General features: G+C 38.1%; 1 protein-coding gene across 2 annotated transcripts; it reads left to right on the top strand.

The window, feature by feature from the left end:
* The first annotated feature begins 2320 nt into the window (after nt 1-2320).
* Nucleotides 2321-15041, top strand: TMEM33 (transmembrane protein 33). 2 transcript variants are annotated; one of them, XM_039550952.1, is made up of 8 exons: nt 2321-2417; nt 2523-2587; nt 3903-3997; nt 4434-4621; nt 5593-5660; nt 6456-6589; nt 8534-8617; nt 10040-15041. In XM_039550952.1, the coding sequence occupies exons 2-8, from the start codon at nt 2531-2533 to the stop codon at nt 10167-10169; spliced, it is 756 nt and encodes a 251-aa protein (XP_039406886.1). In that variant the 5' UTR covers nt 2321-2417; nt 2523-2530; the 3' UTR covers nt 10170-15041. The 2 variants fall into 2 exon arrangements, with proteins under 2 accessions (XP_039406886.1, XP_039406887.1); XM_039550953.1 differs by having other exon boundaries at nt 2388-2431.
* Nucleotides 15042-15677: the final 636 nt, after the last annotated feature.

Raw genomic sequence — 15677 nt, 5'->3', positions numbered from 1 at the left:
CCCTTACAATTGTTGGAAACAAAATCATTAATAACACACAGATCAATTTCTGCTCCTGCTGTCTGCTCAATCAGCAGTGTCATAGCAGAGGAGAATTGGGAAAAGGAGAAGCCAATAGCTGACATTTGATTTCTAAAGATATAATTTAGTGTCTTCTTTCAAGTTAAACTAAACAGTAGCATGGTCTGAAGTGCTCAACAGAAGAGACTGTACCAAACAAGAAGCAACAACAGGTGCAGAACAAAAGGGGAAAGTCAGGAAAATAAGGATTGGTATGAAGAAAAAAGGGACTAGTTGCAAAGGGTGAAGAGGGACATTTCTTATTAAATCTTCAAAAGTACGACACTTTTTAATCCATTAACTTCCGTAAATAAACAATGGCTAACATTCTATTTCAATGAAACTAAGGCAAAATTGTGAAAGACAACTTTTGCTGTTATGACCAAGAGACACCAAACCAGAATCTAGAAATGAATGCTTTGCATACAAGTGCATTGAGCACTTCCTAAATTACAAGTGCTAAGAAATGAAAAAAGCACTCTTGCTAAAGACATGCACTTGTCATCCTAGGTTCATTTAAGAAATACAAGTAACCTTCAATACTGACCAGATTTTTTTCCCTTGTGACATTTCAGTGAAACATTCAGTGGTTTTCATGTTTCAGCTGCATCCAAACAAATCACACGGATATACCAATATTTCATTTTGCAATGGAGTAAACTGGTAATGGTTCAACTTAAATTTACTGGGCTATATTTGAATTCTTTATTTTGGTTTAGCAGAAATTTTTGCCAGACTTTTTATTATACACCTGAGAACGCCCAGCAGACACACTGAGAGTCCTAATTCTCTACTGCTGTTTAGTAGAGTCTCCTCCACCTGCAGAAAAACCGTCCCAAAATAGGAGTTGCCTACTTCTCAGTTACCTTAGTGAGAGATGAATGGTGGGGAGAGAAGTGGAAAATCAGGTTCTGCATCTTCAATTTGAAAGTGTTAACTAGCCTAAAATTACTTAGATTATTTATAATTGTTATGGTATTAGAATCCTATCAGCTGACTCTTTTGCTCCTTTCCTTGTCAACATACTTCATTACACATTCTTCCTGAGCGTCTTCCAATCAATCTTCAAGTTTAATCCCCGTAAGCCAGAAATGAGGCTGATTGCGGATGTTGATTCCAACATCCTTGGTCACCAGAATATATCTTTCTTGCTGTTAAAGAGTAATTGAATTGAAAGCATCTGGGAACGATTAGAACCTGGAGCAGACGGCTTGCTGTCCTGAAACCCATGCTGCCAGAAGGGGGAACCTGCTGCACATCCTTGAGAGAAAGCCACCAGCACAAACTACATGAAGCCGTATGAGCCAAAAGGCAAAGGTATCGGTCACGAGGCCCGGATTTTGTTTTCTTTTGCTTTATGCCACTTCAGACGAGTTACAGGCTTCCAACTGAGAATAGAAACATGTTCACATAGCTATCCGGCACTAATAATAATAATAATAATAATAATAATAATAATAATAATAATAAATCAATATTAAAGGCAAGGGGAAGATTAATGAAGGCAGTATTAAACCTTTCCAAGACCTTGAAAATTACATATGCTACATGTTGGAGAGTGAGCAGAAGGCTGTTTCTGCTTTGTGCTATCCAGCTTAGTTCTCCTGTCAGACGTTGCTGATATACCTGTACTTGAGTGAAGCTCCCTAACTTTATGGTTTAATGATTACTGATCAAAGATTTCAGAAACTTCTTTCGAAGATCCCGCTTTTTAACGTAGTACCGCTGATAGTACGAATCTTTAGGCACACGTGGCTTTGAAGCTGCGCGCTTTTTTTAAAAAAAATTATTTTTTCGCTTTTTACATTATAGGGAATCAATGACACTAAAACACAGGGACGCAACCTCGCACCGTTTTTGTGCGACACCACCGGGCTACCGCAGCACCGGGAACTGCGGAGCGCCTTGCCTGGGTCCTGTGACTCTACGATTCCAGTTTATATTGCTGATGCACAGCACTAAGCCTCGCCAGGTTGCCGTGGAAATCCAGAGCCCTGGAAATCCAGTCGGCCTCCAGTGAGCAAACACTCCCCACACTAGGGCCGAAGCGCGCATTAATAGTGTTGCCGTTGCTGTCACCACACACAAGTGCTCCCGAATAGACCCTACAGACGGGGCTGTCGTTGGGGCTGCTCTGCACAGCGGGGGAAAGGACCAGTGTCCTGCCCAGCGGGCTCGCCCCGCAGCCGCAGCGCCGCACCCGCCGCAATCACGCCGGGACATCCCCGCGTCGCCGCCCAGCGCCGTCGGGAGCGTCCCAGTCACCGCCTACATTGCCCGGCAGCCCCGCAGTTCGCGGGAAGTGGCGTCGGGCTGCATCCGGGAGTGCGGCTCCGCAGGAGCGTGTTCCGTGCCCGGTGAGGCGCTTGCGGTGGGTCGCGGCCGGGCCGGGAGCGGGAGCTCGGGAGGCGGCGGCTGCGGTCGTCCCTATCCCACAAACTGAGGCGCTTCTCTCCCCGCAGGTGCGGCCATGGCGGACTCCACGCAGAACGGGCCCATGCCAGGCGGGGCCGGCGGCGGGGCCGTGGTAAGGAGCTCCCGGGCCTGAGGGGCCCGGGCTGGGCGCGGTGCTGCTCCGGCGGCGCGGGGTCCTGCTGGGGTGGCAGCGAGGCACTGCGCGCCCGGGTGCGGGCAGGGGGAAGCCGCTCTCGCTTCGCGATTGAAAGCGTGCTATTAGTGTGCCGCCGCTCTTGAAAATGGCTCAGCTGAAAGTAATTCAGTGTGGTAGCATCTGTATTTCACAGAATCATTGAATATGCTGAGTTGAAAAGGACCCACAAGGATCATCGAGTCCAACTCGTGGCCCTGCACAGGACACCCCAGAAGTCACACCATGTGCCTGAAAGCATTGTCCAAACGCTTGAACTCAGACAGGCGTGGTACTTGATGCTGGGGAGCCAATTCCACTGCCCAGCCACCCTCTGGGTGAAAAACCTTTTCCTGATAATCTAACCTGGCCTTGACACAGCTTCATGCCATTTCTGTTGTTATATTGTGCAACTAAGATACGAGATCATATTATAAAGATGCTTGTAGGTTTCTGGTCATTTCCATGGAGATGCACTAGGAATATAGAGGAGAAGAGAAATCCTCAAAAGCTGGTCCAAATTTTGAAAAAAACCGTAGCTCTTTCAGGTGGAAGGAAGCTGTTGTTTTGAGTCTGAGGCACATATAGCCAAAAGCATTCTGTGCTTCATGACAGCCTTTCTGGCGCTGGGGCTATAGCAGGACTGAGGAGGGCTGTAGTTAGGGAGAGCTCAACAACAGGAGAGGTGCAGGATTACTATGAAAATGTTTCTGCTTGTTCAAGGCCAGGAGTATGTAGGCCAAAACAATGCCACTTTCCTTGTAATGTAGTTTTGCTAACTTTACCTGACCCTGTATTTTTCCCCCTTGCTAAGAATTGTGGAGATTTAGCCCCACCTCTGTATTGTATTCTAAAAGAAACCTTGAAGCAGTCGATACAAAAGTCAGTCAGGTCTAGAAACCCTATATGGTAACATTTGTGAAGCTGACTGTTTAGTGAGGTGTGTTTGGATAGGAAAACTATTTTTCTAGAAGTTCTTATGACTGTATTTGATTGTATTGTACAAAGGAGCCTCTTGGTTCTGAGGAAGCCAAGCTATTTTTGATCTGGCTAGTAACATTGTATGAGCCAAGTATCACAGAACAAAAGAAAAGCTTTCTGCTTCAAGCTATAATTTGCTTATATTTGAGATTGGAGAAAGACTTGCAATTCAATATAGCTGGGAAGAATGTTCATTGTATGCAAATATTAAGATACTGACTTCTGTTGGGGCTGGTCTTTTTTTATTTTTCCTTTTTTTTCTTTTCCGATGTAGCAATTTCTGATGGCTAACAAGTTGGATACAGCAATGTGGATTTCCCGCTTGTTCACAGTCTACTGCTCAGCTTTATTCGTCCTGCCTCTTCTAGGGTATGTAGTGTAATATTGTAAAACAGCATTAAAATTTACAAACTAACTAGATTCCCTTTGCATAGAATTGTTTTTTCATGTAAGAGTAAATTGCTGTTACTCAGCTTACTTGGATGCTTTTTGTCAGAACAGCTTACAGATTTTAGATTGGTTTAAAACACTTGTAGATGTGTTTGGAAAATGTGTTGAGCAAATGTAAAGTAGTGGTAAATGCATGTTTTTATGTGTAAATGGAGTAATATATTGAGTTGTTTTACTTTAGGCACCTTCAGTAAAGTCAGTGTTAACCAGTTTTTGAGTTATTTTTTGGTAATAGTGGTTATGTACAATAATAGAAATAAATACTTTAGGTATTGTTCAGTTGTGATGCAATTCTCGAGGGTGGAAGACTTCTGAGCTTGGTTCACATGGTAACATCTCCTCTGATGATTTGCAGGTTGCATGAAGCAGCAAGCTTCTATCAGCGTGCCTTGCTGGCAAATGCTCTTACCAGTGCCCTCCGACTACACCAAAGGCTACCGCATTTCCAGCTTAGCAGGGCATTTCTGGCCCAGGCTTTGCTCGAGGACAGCTGCCATTACCTGTTGTACTCCCTTATCTTTGTGAATTCCTACCCTGTTACAAGTATCCTTTACTTGTGTCATCCTGCTAGTGTTTTTAAATATATTAGAAATCTGATTCTTTTAATCACCTTTGCCATTGTTTGAAAAACTAGTTTGAAATGTTTGCTATTCACAGAACATACTCTATGTAAAATATGAGAGGCTTATGTTGATTGATCCATATTCAGTTTAATCAGCTCTATAATTAGTGCACTGCATTCTCTGGCTGCTTAGATTTTCTTTTTTCAAGATTTAAGTTTGGTGGATTTTATGACCGCTCTCCAGTGATATTTGGAGAAGTTGGTAATTTTCATTTATTGCTGGTACAGGGTTTATACATGATTTCTCACTGTAGCAGACATTCATCATGTAGAGAGATAATTATTCAGTAGTAACTTTCTCAGATAAGTTATTAAACCAATAAAATCCGCAAAAAATTTGCTCCTGTGGATTGTCAAAGGTATCAAATGTCAGAGCTGACATTTCTTTATGCCACGCTATGTATGCTTAATGTCCTACTCCTAAAATCTTTCTGGCAGAGAAATGTCTACATTCTTGTTCTGTAAAATCTCAATGGCTGCCACCTGTGTGTTCCTTGGTAAAGAAATTAATTTTGTATCATCTTTTAACAAAAAATATGGCTACATGTATTTAAGAGGTTTTGAGTAGTAAGCTCACATGTACCTTCTGTGCAGAAAAAACGCATTTCTTTTTTCAGTAGAAACACACTGGTGTGTAATGGTGTGTGTTATACTTTTGCATGTTTGCAGATAGCCTTATTTTGAAGTTAATAAAAAGGCATAGCAAAGAGATGTAAGAAGCAAAAGGAAGAGCTATAAATATAGATTTTAGACTTACACATATCTTCATCCAGTATAGGTAATTCCAGCCAAACTTTTGCAAAGAGCCATCGAGCTATGACTTGTGTAGTATAAAATCACAGAGAAATGAAGCACTTGTAAAGTCTGTAATTTTCCTTATGGCTTGCTTCAGTGAGTATTTTTCCAGTTCTGCTGTTCTCTCTGCTTCATGCTGCCACATACACAAAGAAGGTTCTTGATGTAAGTATGATATGTATATATTACGATTAATACAGTTGGTATTCTTGGGGTTTATTAACAGGTTTAAGTTGCAGCTCTGGTTTGGTTTTCTTTGGTTTCACTAGAGGAATTAGAGTGAAACTGTAGTATAGAATCTCAGCACAGAGAATTTGAGAAGACTTTTCTGGGTTGGTTGGGTTTGGTGGTTTGTTTTTTTATTTTTTCCCCTTCTGTGGGATGATATGTTGGAGTTGACACTAATTATTTTTCTTCAAATGCTTTTCTTTGAGGGAAACAAAAGCTGTGGAACAGTTAAGTTGAAACTTTAGATGTGTCTTTTTCAAGCTAAACCATATCCTGAGAATTTTATTTTTCTATTTCAGTAGTAAAGTAACAAACTACAGGGTGAGACTAGCAAGCAAAATACTAGCCAGTTGGACTTGCTGCTCAATGCACTGCCTTGTGCATTTCAATGTAACTCCAGGCTTTGGTGTTCCTAACTGGGCTGTCTTGCTACCGTGGGCACTTCCTCCTAGTGGACTGAACAAGGCTCGTAGCCATCTCTGTGCAGTTGAACCTAAAATGGGTGGATGAGGGAATTGCAACACCTGATGCTTTTAGTTGAATTCTGTAAATTACGGAGTTCCAAGCCTGCAGTAGTTTTCCTTAGGATACTAATCTCAATACTGATGAAGTCTTAAAATGGGTGATATGAATGGGTGGTAAATGACAATTGTTTGTATTTTGTTTTCTCTGTGCTAATGAAGATAGGTGTAACTTGCAGGTTTTGTGTAAATCATGTTTTCTTATTTAAAGGCACGAAGTTCAAATAGTTTGCCCTTTTTGAGAAATCTCTTAGAGAAACTGGATGCTAATCAACAGAATATTCTAAAATTCATTGCTTGCAATGAAATTTTCCTGATGCCAGCTACAGTTTTTATGCTCTTCAGGTAAGAATTATGATAAATATTTAAATAATTAGCAACTTGCTACACAAGACTACTTTTTGCAAATGAGTTCTCTGTGGATCATAGTACTCCATTTGTATGGTTCTGCCTGACCAAGGCTTGAATTTCAAGTAAAATTTAGTTGATTCCTAGGCTTCTTAAGTTGGTGCATCCTGACATCAAAAAACATTCATTGTGATGCAACTGAGCACCAGAAAACCTTCCCTTTCATAGCATGGGTGATGAGTCACATGGAAGTTTTTCAGGCTTGAAACTTGAATTCGCCTACATTTCTGTCAGTATATTGTTCAGTAAGTTTAATTTTGGTTAGTTTAATACAACATTAAGATTTTCAGCTTCACTGAAAATGAACTCTTATTTTTTAAAATTAGATTCCTGAAATTTAAATGGCATGGAGTTTCATTATGCAAAAACTGTGCAAGCAGGAGCAGGTTGCATTCTCTCCTATGATGCTTCTGAGCAATGACCCTTCTGGGTTTTTTTTTATTCCATTTGGTTTTGCCTGCTGTGTAGCCTGTTGAATTCATTTTAGGGATCTTGAACATATTGGAATCCTACTGAAGTTGTATAGGTATAATGACCTGCCAGTCTCTGAAGTTTGGGTCATCGCCTTTTAGTATTTGGAGGGGGAATACAGCCTTTGTTCTCTACAAGGTATAGCATACTGAGAGCATTTATCTTGAGTGGTCTCATAACCAGTAGAAGGGAGGCTTTATCTTCCTGGAAGTGGATAGGATGCATAATTTGTCTTTATCTTTTGTTATATCTGCTGAACATTTCAATGCTTCAGCCCTCAAGGATTGCATTTCATCTAAGACTACTTACCAGCTGACAGATACACTCTATCCAGTATCTGAAACTTTCAAGTGCTTTGAACTTAGTATAGCTTTTTTTTTTCTTTTGCCTCTCTGTGGAGAATGTAATATGAGACATGTTGCTACTTGGTATGTCATCTAGCAGATACTGAAGCTTGTAAAAAATCATATGCCAAATTTTAAAATAATTTAATTGTTAAATGCAGCTATTGCGCGATCTTGTTCTTTAAATGTTGTAGCATATTAAATTGTTTGTCAATACTGTACAGGTTTCAAGATTTCCTCTTTTGTCCCTCCTGTAGCTCACTTTCACTTTATATTTTTCTTCTGGGTAAAGATGCTGCTAATACTTGAAGGAGTTCTACTTCCTGGAGCCATCATGTTTAAATTCAAACAGAAATTTTAAATAATGTATTTAAAGTCACTAAAGTGATTTTAAATACATGCCCTAAGTCACTAAAACTTAGGGCATTTCTGTGCTTTGCTGTGTATGGTTTGTGTGCTGCGTTTTCACAGTTTCACAGCACAGCCATTTGAAACAGCAGTTTTGTGAAATACCAAAAACCGAATTTCACTGTAAGTGAAATAACTGGGTATTAGCTTGGCATTAAAGTCGCATTATACGTCTGTAATTGTCTGCAATGTGTTCTGAGAAGTTTTGCAAAAGATGCTAGAAATATGGCCCAGATATTCAAAGTGAAAAGGCTCACTGTAACTGGACTACTTGTGTCAGCCAGTTTTTGTGCTGGACCAACACACGTTTTCTTGCTGCGGAACACATCCACCACCATTCCTGTGATTCTTTGCACACCACCAGAAATGAGGCATATAAAAACACTTCATAAATATAAAATCAATACAAGAACAGCACTTCTTTAACTGCTTCATTGAGCAGTTTTATTCTGTAATGGAAGCTTCTGTATTTGTAAGTATATGGTTATGTACTTTTTCTTGTCAGGTCTAGATTTTCTGAACCAATGTGACCCAAATCTAGCTTTTCTTTGAGCCCAAGTAGTTTGCTTGCTTTTCTTAGAAAAAATCCTGGTATTGGTGTTTTGTTTTGGGGGGTTTTTTTGTCACTAGTAAGCTCTACTGAACTATTCTCTTTCAGTGGACAAGGGAGTCTGCTCCAGCCATTCATTTACTATAGGTTTCTTACATTACGCTACTCTTCTCGACGAAATCCATACTGTCGGTAAGTACTAAATTGATTTTGGAAGTTAGTGTTTAACTGCATAGTGCTTAGGCATTCAGAAACTTTTCATTCTAAAATGAATGCAGAACTCATAATACTACATCTGCAAATGGCAATTATAGAATGTGAAATACACCTGGATGTTAAATAAATCCCTGGCTGGTTAAAGGTTAGATTTTTTCACGTAAGTGGTCACAAAGGTACCACTATTCTTGAATGGGAGCTTTCAGAATGTGCTTGTGTAATTAAAAGTACACTTTGGAAGAAGGTCTTTCTTTTCAGAAAGATATCCTTATTTTTAGATCCTAGGTACATATGAGGCTAAGCCCATATATAAATAGGCACTTAAAAACTTGTGTAGTACTGGAAAAGAGAGAAGTTTTATTTTGAGAAAAAAGTGCTGTGGATGATCTTAAACATGTTCATTACCTTCTGTAGTTGAATTCATAAATAAAGCTAATTATATTTTAAATAGGACCTTATTGTTTATGAAGTTGGTCAAGCCAATATTGTTGCTTTAGACTTTGAAATCATAAATATTTCTATGAGCGTTTTCTCAGGTGAGTGCTTTCTCAGAAGTTTTCTTATGACCATTACATAGCATAAGGTTTTGTGAACATACTTTCCAGTCTACTTGATCAGAAAATGGCTTGCTAAAGCGCCGAGAAAGTGGCTTTGGCTGCCATGGTATGCAAGGACAGGTCTGAGAATCTTAAGCTTAATTGTCTTCTATTGCCTATTTTTGCAAGAAATCAATTGTTCCATCCTACTACATATATTTATTTTTAACTAACACCAACATCATCGATGAAGTTGCTTTACTACTTTGGTATCTAAAAATAATTTAAGCTGTGCAATACTAAAATTGACTTTCAGTAGAACTAGTTTATCCAAAATGTTCTGCTGTCATTTTTTTTTGTTTTAAGGGAAACTGTTGATGTGGGTTTTATTTCTCATGCCTGTCATCTTCTAGTTGCTTCTGCAGTGCAGGATTCTTGCATATTGGGAAGAAGTAGCACAAACACTTAATTGCCTCCCAACTCCTTACACTATTTGTGATAAAGCATTATTATTTTTTCTCTTTTTTTATAGTGCTTTTTATAGTCTTTATAGTATTTCTTTTTTTTTTCCTTTTGTTTATTTGCTTGAAGGTGGAGTTTCTCTGTTGTCTCTACTTCAGTAGCTTCCAGTCGAGGATGGATATAGAATTAGTTAAAATGTTAATGTTTAAAAATCAAGAATTCTGATGCTCTTGAAGATACTGCAGCACTGAATTGGTCCAAAGAATTTAACTTAAAATGTCTCTGTGTGTGTGTGTATGTGTGATGTTGAGAAAGGAAGTGAATTAAAAAGATATATGTAGATAATACTTCTGAAAAATGCTGTAGGATTTTAAAACTGTCTTTAAATCTGATTTTTCAGGACTCTCTTCACCGAGCTCAGGATTGTTGTTGAACACTTAATAATGAAGCCCTCGTGCCCTGTTTTTATAAGAAGACTATGCCTCAGCGGCATTTCCTTTATAAGCAGATTGGCACCAACTGTTGCATAGCCAAATTCAGGCACTTGTGTTTTGTGAACATTTGAGCAGCTGGCACTTCTGCTGATGATTGGAAATTCCTGGTTTTACACTGGTCTCACTCCAGGCTGTATAAGAATACATATATGCTTTTCTTGGAAATAATACGAAATTTAGCATATCAAAAACAAACAATAGAAACTTAAAATTACTGTGCTGTATTGTTAATTGATAAAAAAAGTAGCTGCATCCTACCTAGAACGTGCCCAATCATACAAGTTTGTTGTTTTGCTTTATTTTTTAAATCAAGGATTGTTTGAGATTGATTGAAACTTCTTGTAAGAGATCTGTGCTCACTAGGTTTATGTTAGTTGGAACTAACTTTAGCTACTTCAGGATGTTTCCAGTGGATAGCAGTTGATACACATACCTATGCAGTACACTTTGGACAGTATATTTCTGCTTACAAAATGTATATGTAGAACTATTTTGTCCAATTTATACTCAGTGTAGAAATACAGCCCACTTTGAAGTTAACACAAGGGAAGAAAATCTATCAAGCTGACAGAGATAACACTTTTTGTGAAGGAGAGGCTATTTTTATTAATAATACTTAAAAAGAACTCTCCCACATTTCTACCTTGTGACATAATCTTACCTTACACTGTTGGAAGAAATACCAAGACTGATCACAGAAAACTGTGCAGTTTTCTTGTCGTAACAAGTTGTTTTACCAAGCCAAACTGTTGACCTGTAGGATTTTCAAAGATGCAATGCTTAAACTTTAACCATGTCTCAAATGAACTGATCAATGTAAATGAAGTAACTTTCGCAGAGTCATTGCAGATTGGTTCTTGTGTCCACACAAATGTGAGACTGCAGTAATTCAAGCTTTTTAGAAAATTAATCTGTAGTTAGCTCTATATAAATTGTTATTCCAGTTTCTGAGACCCTCATTGTGATGGGAAATTTGCATAAAGAATTGTACCTGTTTAGGCAGCTTCTGAAACAAATGGGTGTAGGATTTCTTGGCATAAATCCATCTGATGACTATGGAAGTGAATATTAAATTAAGTGCATAGATTAATTACATTGATGATGCATTCACCCAGCAGCTGAAGGATAGGTTATGAAAAAATAATACTATCTGTCTGAACACAACTTCTTTCCAGAAATTCAAGGCAAAATATTTGCCAGATTTTCTGTAGTTAGTGTTAGTATTCTAACTGCATAAAGTTAAGGGGCTTTCATTGGCCTTTTGTAAACTTCTGTAGTACTGAACTTAACTATTCTTCCATGGTCAGAGAAACCTTACGTGAAACTCTTTCAAAAACAGTCTTGAAGCAAAGTATTTTCCTGTAACTGTTGAGTTATTTTGATTGCGATGTGAATATCATTCTGACTTTCCAGTTGTATTAGTTTTTAGATCAGAGCCATGTATTTATAAACTTATTTCATTTTTTTTCTCAACCTCTTGGTACTGTTGAACCAGTTGGTAATTGAATATGATATTCTTTGACTACTTGTCTTGCTCTCTGAACATTATTAGCTATTTATAGAATACTTGCACACTGCAGAAGCAACTGCATGCAGTTAATGCTCTACAGCTGCTAAAGACTTGCAATGAGATTGATTATATGTATATCCTGTAATTTGAGGATTTTATAAAAACTAAAATTTCTACTGCAATAAAAGGAGTGTTAAATGTAACTTGCTAGGCTTTTCAGGCTCATTGTCTCTCTTAACACAACTTACTGATGCTTGAACCTGGAAGTTGAGCAGAATGCTGTCCTGTGTGTATGTGTGCATGTTCTTATATTCCCAGTGCTGCTCCTGAATTGGGATATAATGTCTTGTGCATTTCTAAATTATTTTATAGGGAATTTTTGCCTTCTGAGGTGCAAAAATTTATGACCCTTTCCTTCAAAATCTAACCCAAGAATGAGCACTGCAACAATGGTATCTAATCAGAGAAAAAAATCCAGACTTACTTATTACCGTTTCAGTTCCTCAGCATGATTCTAGACCTTCTGTCATGTTGCATGATGTGTTTTTTGAATGGTGACATCAGACTCTCTTCAGCTGTTTGCACCACTGCGATTTAAAAGTTAATTTGGTCATCTAAGTTGATCCCCCACACTGGGAGTGGAAGGCAAATAAATCTGTAATTACTGTAAGCAAAACAACATATTACTTCTGAGCAAATTTTTGTGGTCTGACTGCTGTTACAGGTGCATTCTCCTGTTCCTTAATTGTATGATGTTATTAAATTAGAGACGAGTCTAAACTGGATCCAGTGTAATGCAGCTGTAACTGAAGGATGCTAAGTAGAGATCCAACTCAATGAATGCCGGAGAAGGATTAAAAGGAGTAAGTGAATGACAATGCTGTGAGTAAAGAGTTGGAAGACAGTGCTATGAAGTAGAACTTATGTGTGGATACTGAATTTAACTCTATTAAGTCTTGAAAATGGACCAAGAGGAGGAAATTTCATAAATGGGATTTGATTTGATTTGATTTGATTTGGCCAGTAGTATATTCTTGACTTTGTGAGGAGTTGCTTGACAAATGAGCAGCTTGTGGCCTGGTAAAACTTACTTCTCTGATATGCCGAGAAAACATGGAACAATGTTGTAAGAATAATGTTCAAACCAAATAAATAGGGTAACTGACCTGTGCACTGCATCAACTTTGATTTTTACTGTAGCCTTTCAGCTGCCTAAGTGATAACACTGAGTTTCCTCAATGCCAGCAAAAACATTCTGTCCTTGAGCCTGGTTCCTCACCACAGTTTGTGACTGTTTCTATTCTAATTATTAAATTAAACATAAAATTCTGGTTGTATCCTGATAGCTTGAGGTTTTTTTGGTGAAGAGAGCTGTATGTTCATGCTGCTATGCTGTCAACAGCTACCTGTGGTGCAGAGGCTGTGACAGAAGTCTGTGATTGTAGAGAAATTTTGCAACTGAGCATAAAGTGCCTGCCAACCCCAAACTGAAGCAGATGAGTTTTTGTATTACTGAAAGGTACCTAATGTGATAACTGTTTCCACTGGTATACATCACACTGCTCATTGCTTTTTGTCAGCTTTCATAGGTTAAGTGCTGTTGCATAGATTGTGTGGGTAGCCCAATCCTTTGCTCTGTACAAGCTTTCTGTAGAAGTGATACTTCAATATAACACTTGTCTGTTTTCATCTGTAGGTAAGGTATCAGGAGCCATTGAGTCTGTTGGAGTAGCTAATGCCAGTTGGGATTTCTTACGTAAAAGTAACTCACCAATATATCCATCCTCTCCTTTATTGCCTTTTATTTAATTTTATACATTTATTGTGATTTCTGTGCTGTCAGTTTTATGTTTTGCTCCTTTCTTTGATGGGTGTTTAAGTGGAGCAGTATCTGTTAATGTCTCAAGGATTTAAATAAAAATTATTATAATTATGAGCCACTATTTCTTCCAACAGTTTTTGAGCTGCTAACTATGTATGTGATAGTACTGTCCAAACAAATAATGTAGCCAGTTATTTTGTACAGTCTGTGTCAGACCCTTTTATTGTTAGGCACCTGTATTGCAACCTTTGCTGTACAGATGCTATGTTTATTAAGGAAGTTATTTTACAGACAGGAATAGAGACATGGAAGGAAAGAGCGCTTGCCTGAGAGGATGTAAGAGTTCTGGCAGAGCAGGAAATAGAAAAAAGAGAGTTGGACAAGTGCCCAGAGGAAACTGGTTTGTTTCTACTCCACATATGACTTGTTAGTCCTGCTCCTAAAATTATACTAACTGTAGGCTTAAATACTTTAAAGGTACTGTACCTTACATTGCTCAGATTAAGGGTAAAGAAGACCATTGCGCTAGAACACCATGTTCTTTTAAAGTGGTTTCAAAAATTGATTATCATGTGCAATGCTAGGTGTGGCCCTTGTATCATCATCTCTGACAAAAAATCATGCAGCAGAGTAAGATCCCAAGCACTTAAGGTACTAGATGGTAGTAGGGTATGCTAATCTTTTTAAATTGTCTATAATTTTTAATTGCTGTGGTACACCTATTTGTCGTTAAACTATATAGACACTGAAATTGGTTAGTGTATCTTTGTATTGTAACTTATATAGTGCTATAATTTTCTTAAAGTCACAGGAACAGTCAGGCCTTGCTGTTTTAAATTGCCTTTTAAGGACAGAACCTCAAGCAATCCTTTATTTCAAAGATGGAAAGATATCAGTATGGATAATGTAATAGAATTTAATCTTAAATGTGAATTCAAAAATCTTTTTCATAAAAGCTCAGCATTACTTATTAACTTCTCTGCAGAAGCTAGCTCTGTGATAATGGCAGATGTTGTGCAGGTAAGGGAGTTTCATTGCTTAGTTCTGTGCCATCCAGCTGGTATAAACTTTTAAAATTAATTGAAAAATTCATCTTTTACTTGTATTCAAGGACTGAGGCACAAAATGCTAATGTAAGGGCTCAGAGGGGAAATACAGTTCTCCTGCATATTTGAGAAAATGTGAAGCCCTTTCAAGAAAATCTAATAAACATAATAATCGCAGGCTGCTGACACTAAGGAAAAAGCACCTCATTCGCTCTTTCTTTTATGCAGCAATTTACTGGTCCCTACTGATTTTCAAATTGGATCACTGCAGTAAATCATCCATACCAGTACCTGTGAAAGAAAGCACTGGGATCCATATTTGTTCAGTGCTGTGCTTAAATCAGCAAGAATGATAAATTTGATGGTATGAAATTGGAAATACCAAGGGCTTCTCTCAGTGAATGAGCAAGTATCTCCATTTGTAATTTATTGTGACCCTTCTTCACAGTATGTGCTTTGTATGTCAAATATTTTGTATGTCAAGTATTTGTATTTCAAATACTTTGAAACAAATTAAATAGTTTTCTGTATTGATACCTATTGTTTTGTTGATGTTCTTGAAATCAGATTGTGTATTTTTTCTGGATTTTAACTATTACTAGGGTGTGTTGCAAAACAGCACTTAAATAAGTTCCAATCTCTGAGTCAATTTGAGTTAGTGACCAACAGCTTTGTGTTAAATGTTCAAGGTGCATGTTGGGTGTTTGTTTTTTGTGTATGTGTTTAGAATAGTGCAAGATGCAGTGAGCTACTGCAGCACCTCATTTACTTTTTCTAGAGAAACAGGAAGATTAAGGTGTATATCAAAACAGAAAAAAGAGCTGATTCCTGTCTTTAATTCATTGGAACTACTCTGCTTTATATCTGGCATAGGTAATTCCAAGTCCTGTGGAAGAAAGTCTACCTGTGTGCCCAGTTTACTGCCATGTTTTCAGTGCAGGTGTTAATAGAGAAAGTTGTACACCTGTGTTTTGGCAAAATTCCTGTCTTTTAATTTTAGAATAGGTTACTTTGTGACTATGATTACATCCTACTACCTAAGTAGGTGCCACTGCTGAACTGAAAATGAGTCGTGGTTACTGCTGAATTACTTGGAATTTTTGTCAGGATAATAATAATTTGTTTTGCAATTACTAAGCAAAACTGTGAACCACTGTTTTTAATAA

This window comes from Corvus cornix, chromosome 4 (assembly GCF_000738735.6).
Source record: "Corvus cornix cornix isolate S_Up_H32 chromosome 4, ASM73873v5, whole genome shotgun sequence".
NCBI lineage: Eukaryota > Metazoa > Chordata > Aves > Passeriformes > Corvidae > Corvus > Corvus cornix.
This window is presented reverse-complemented; position numbering and strand designations above follow the sequence as displayed.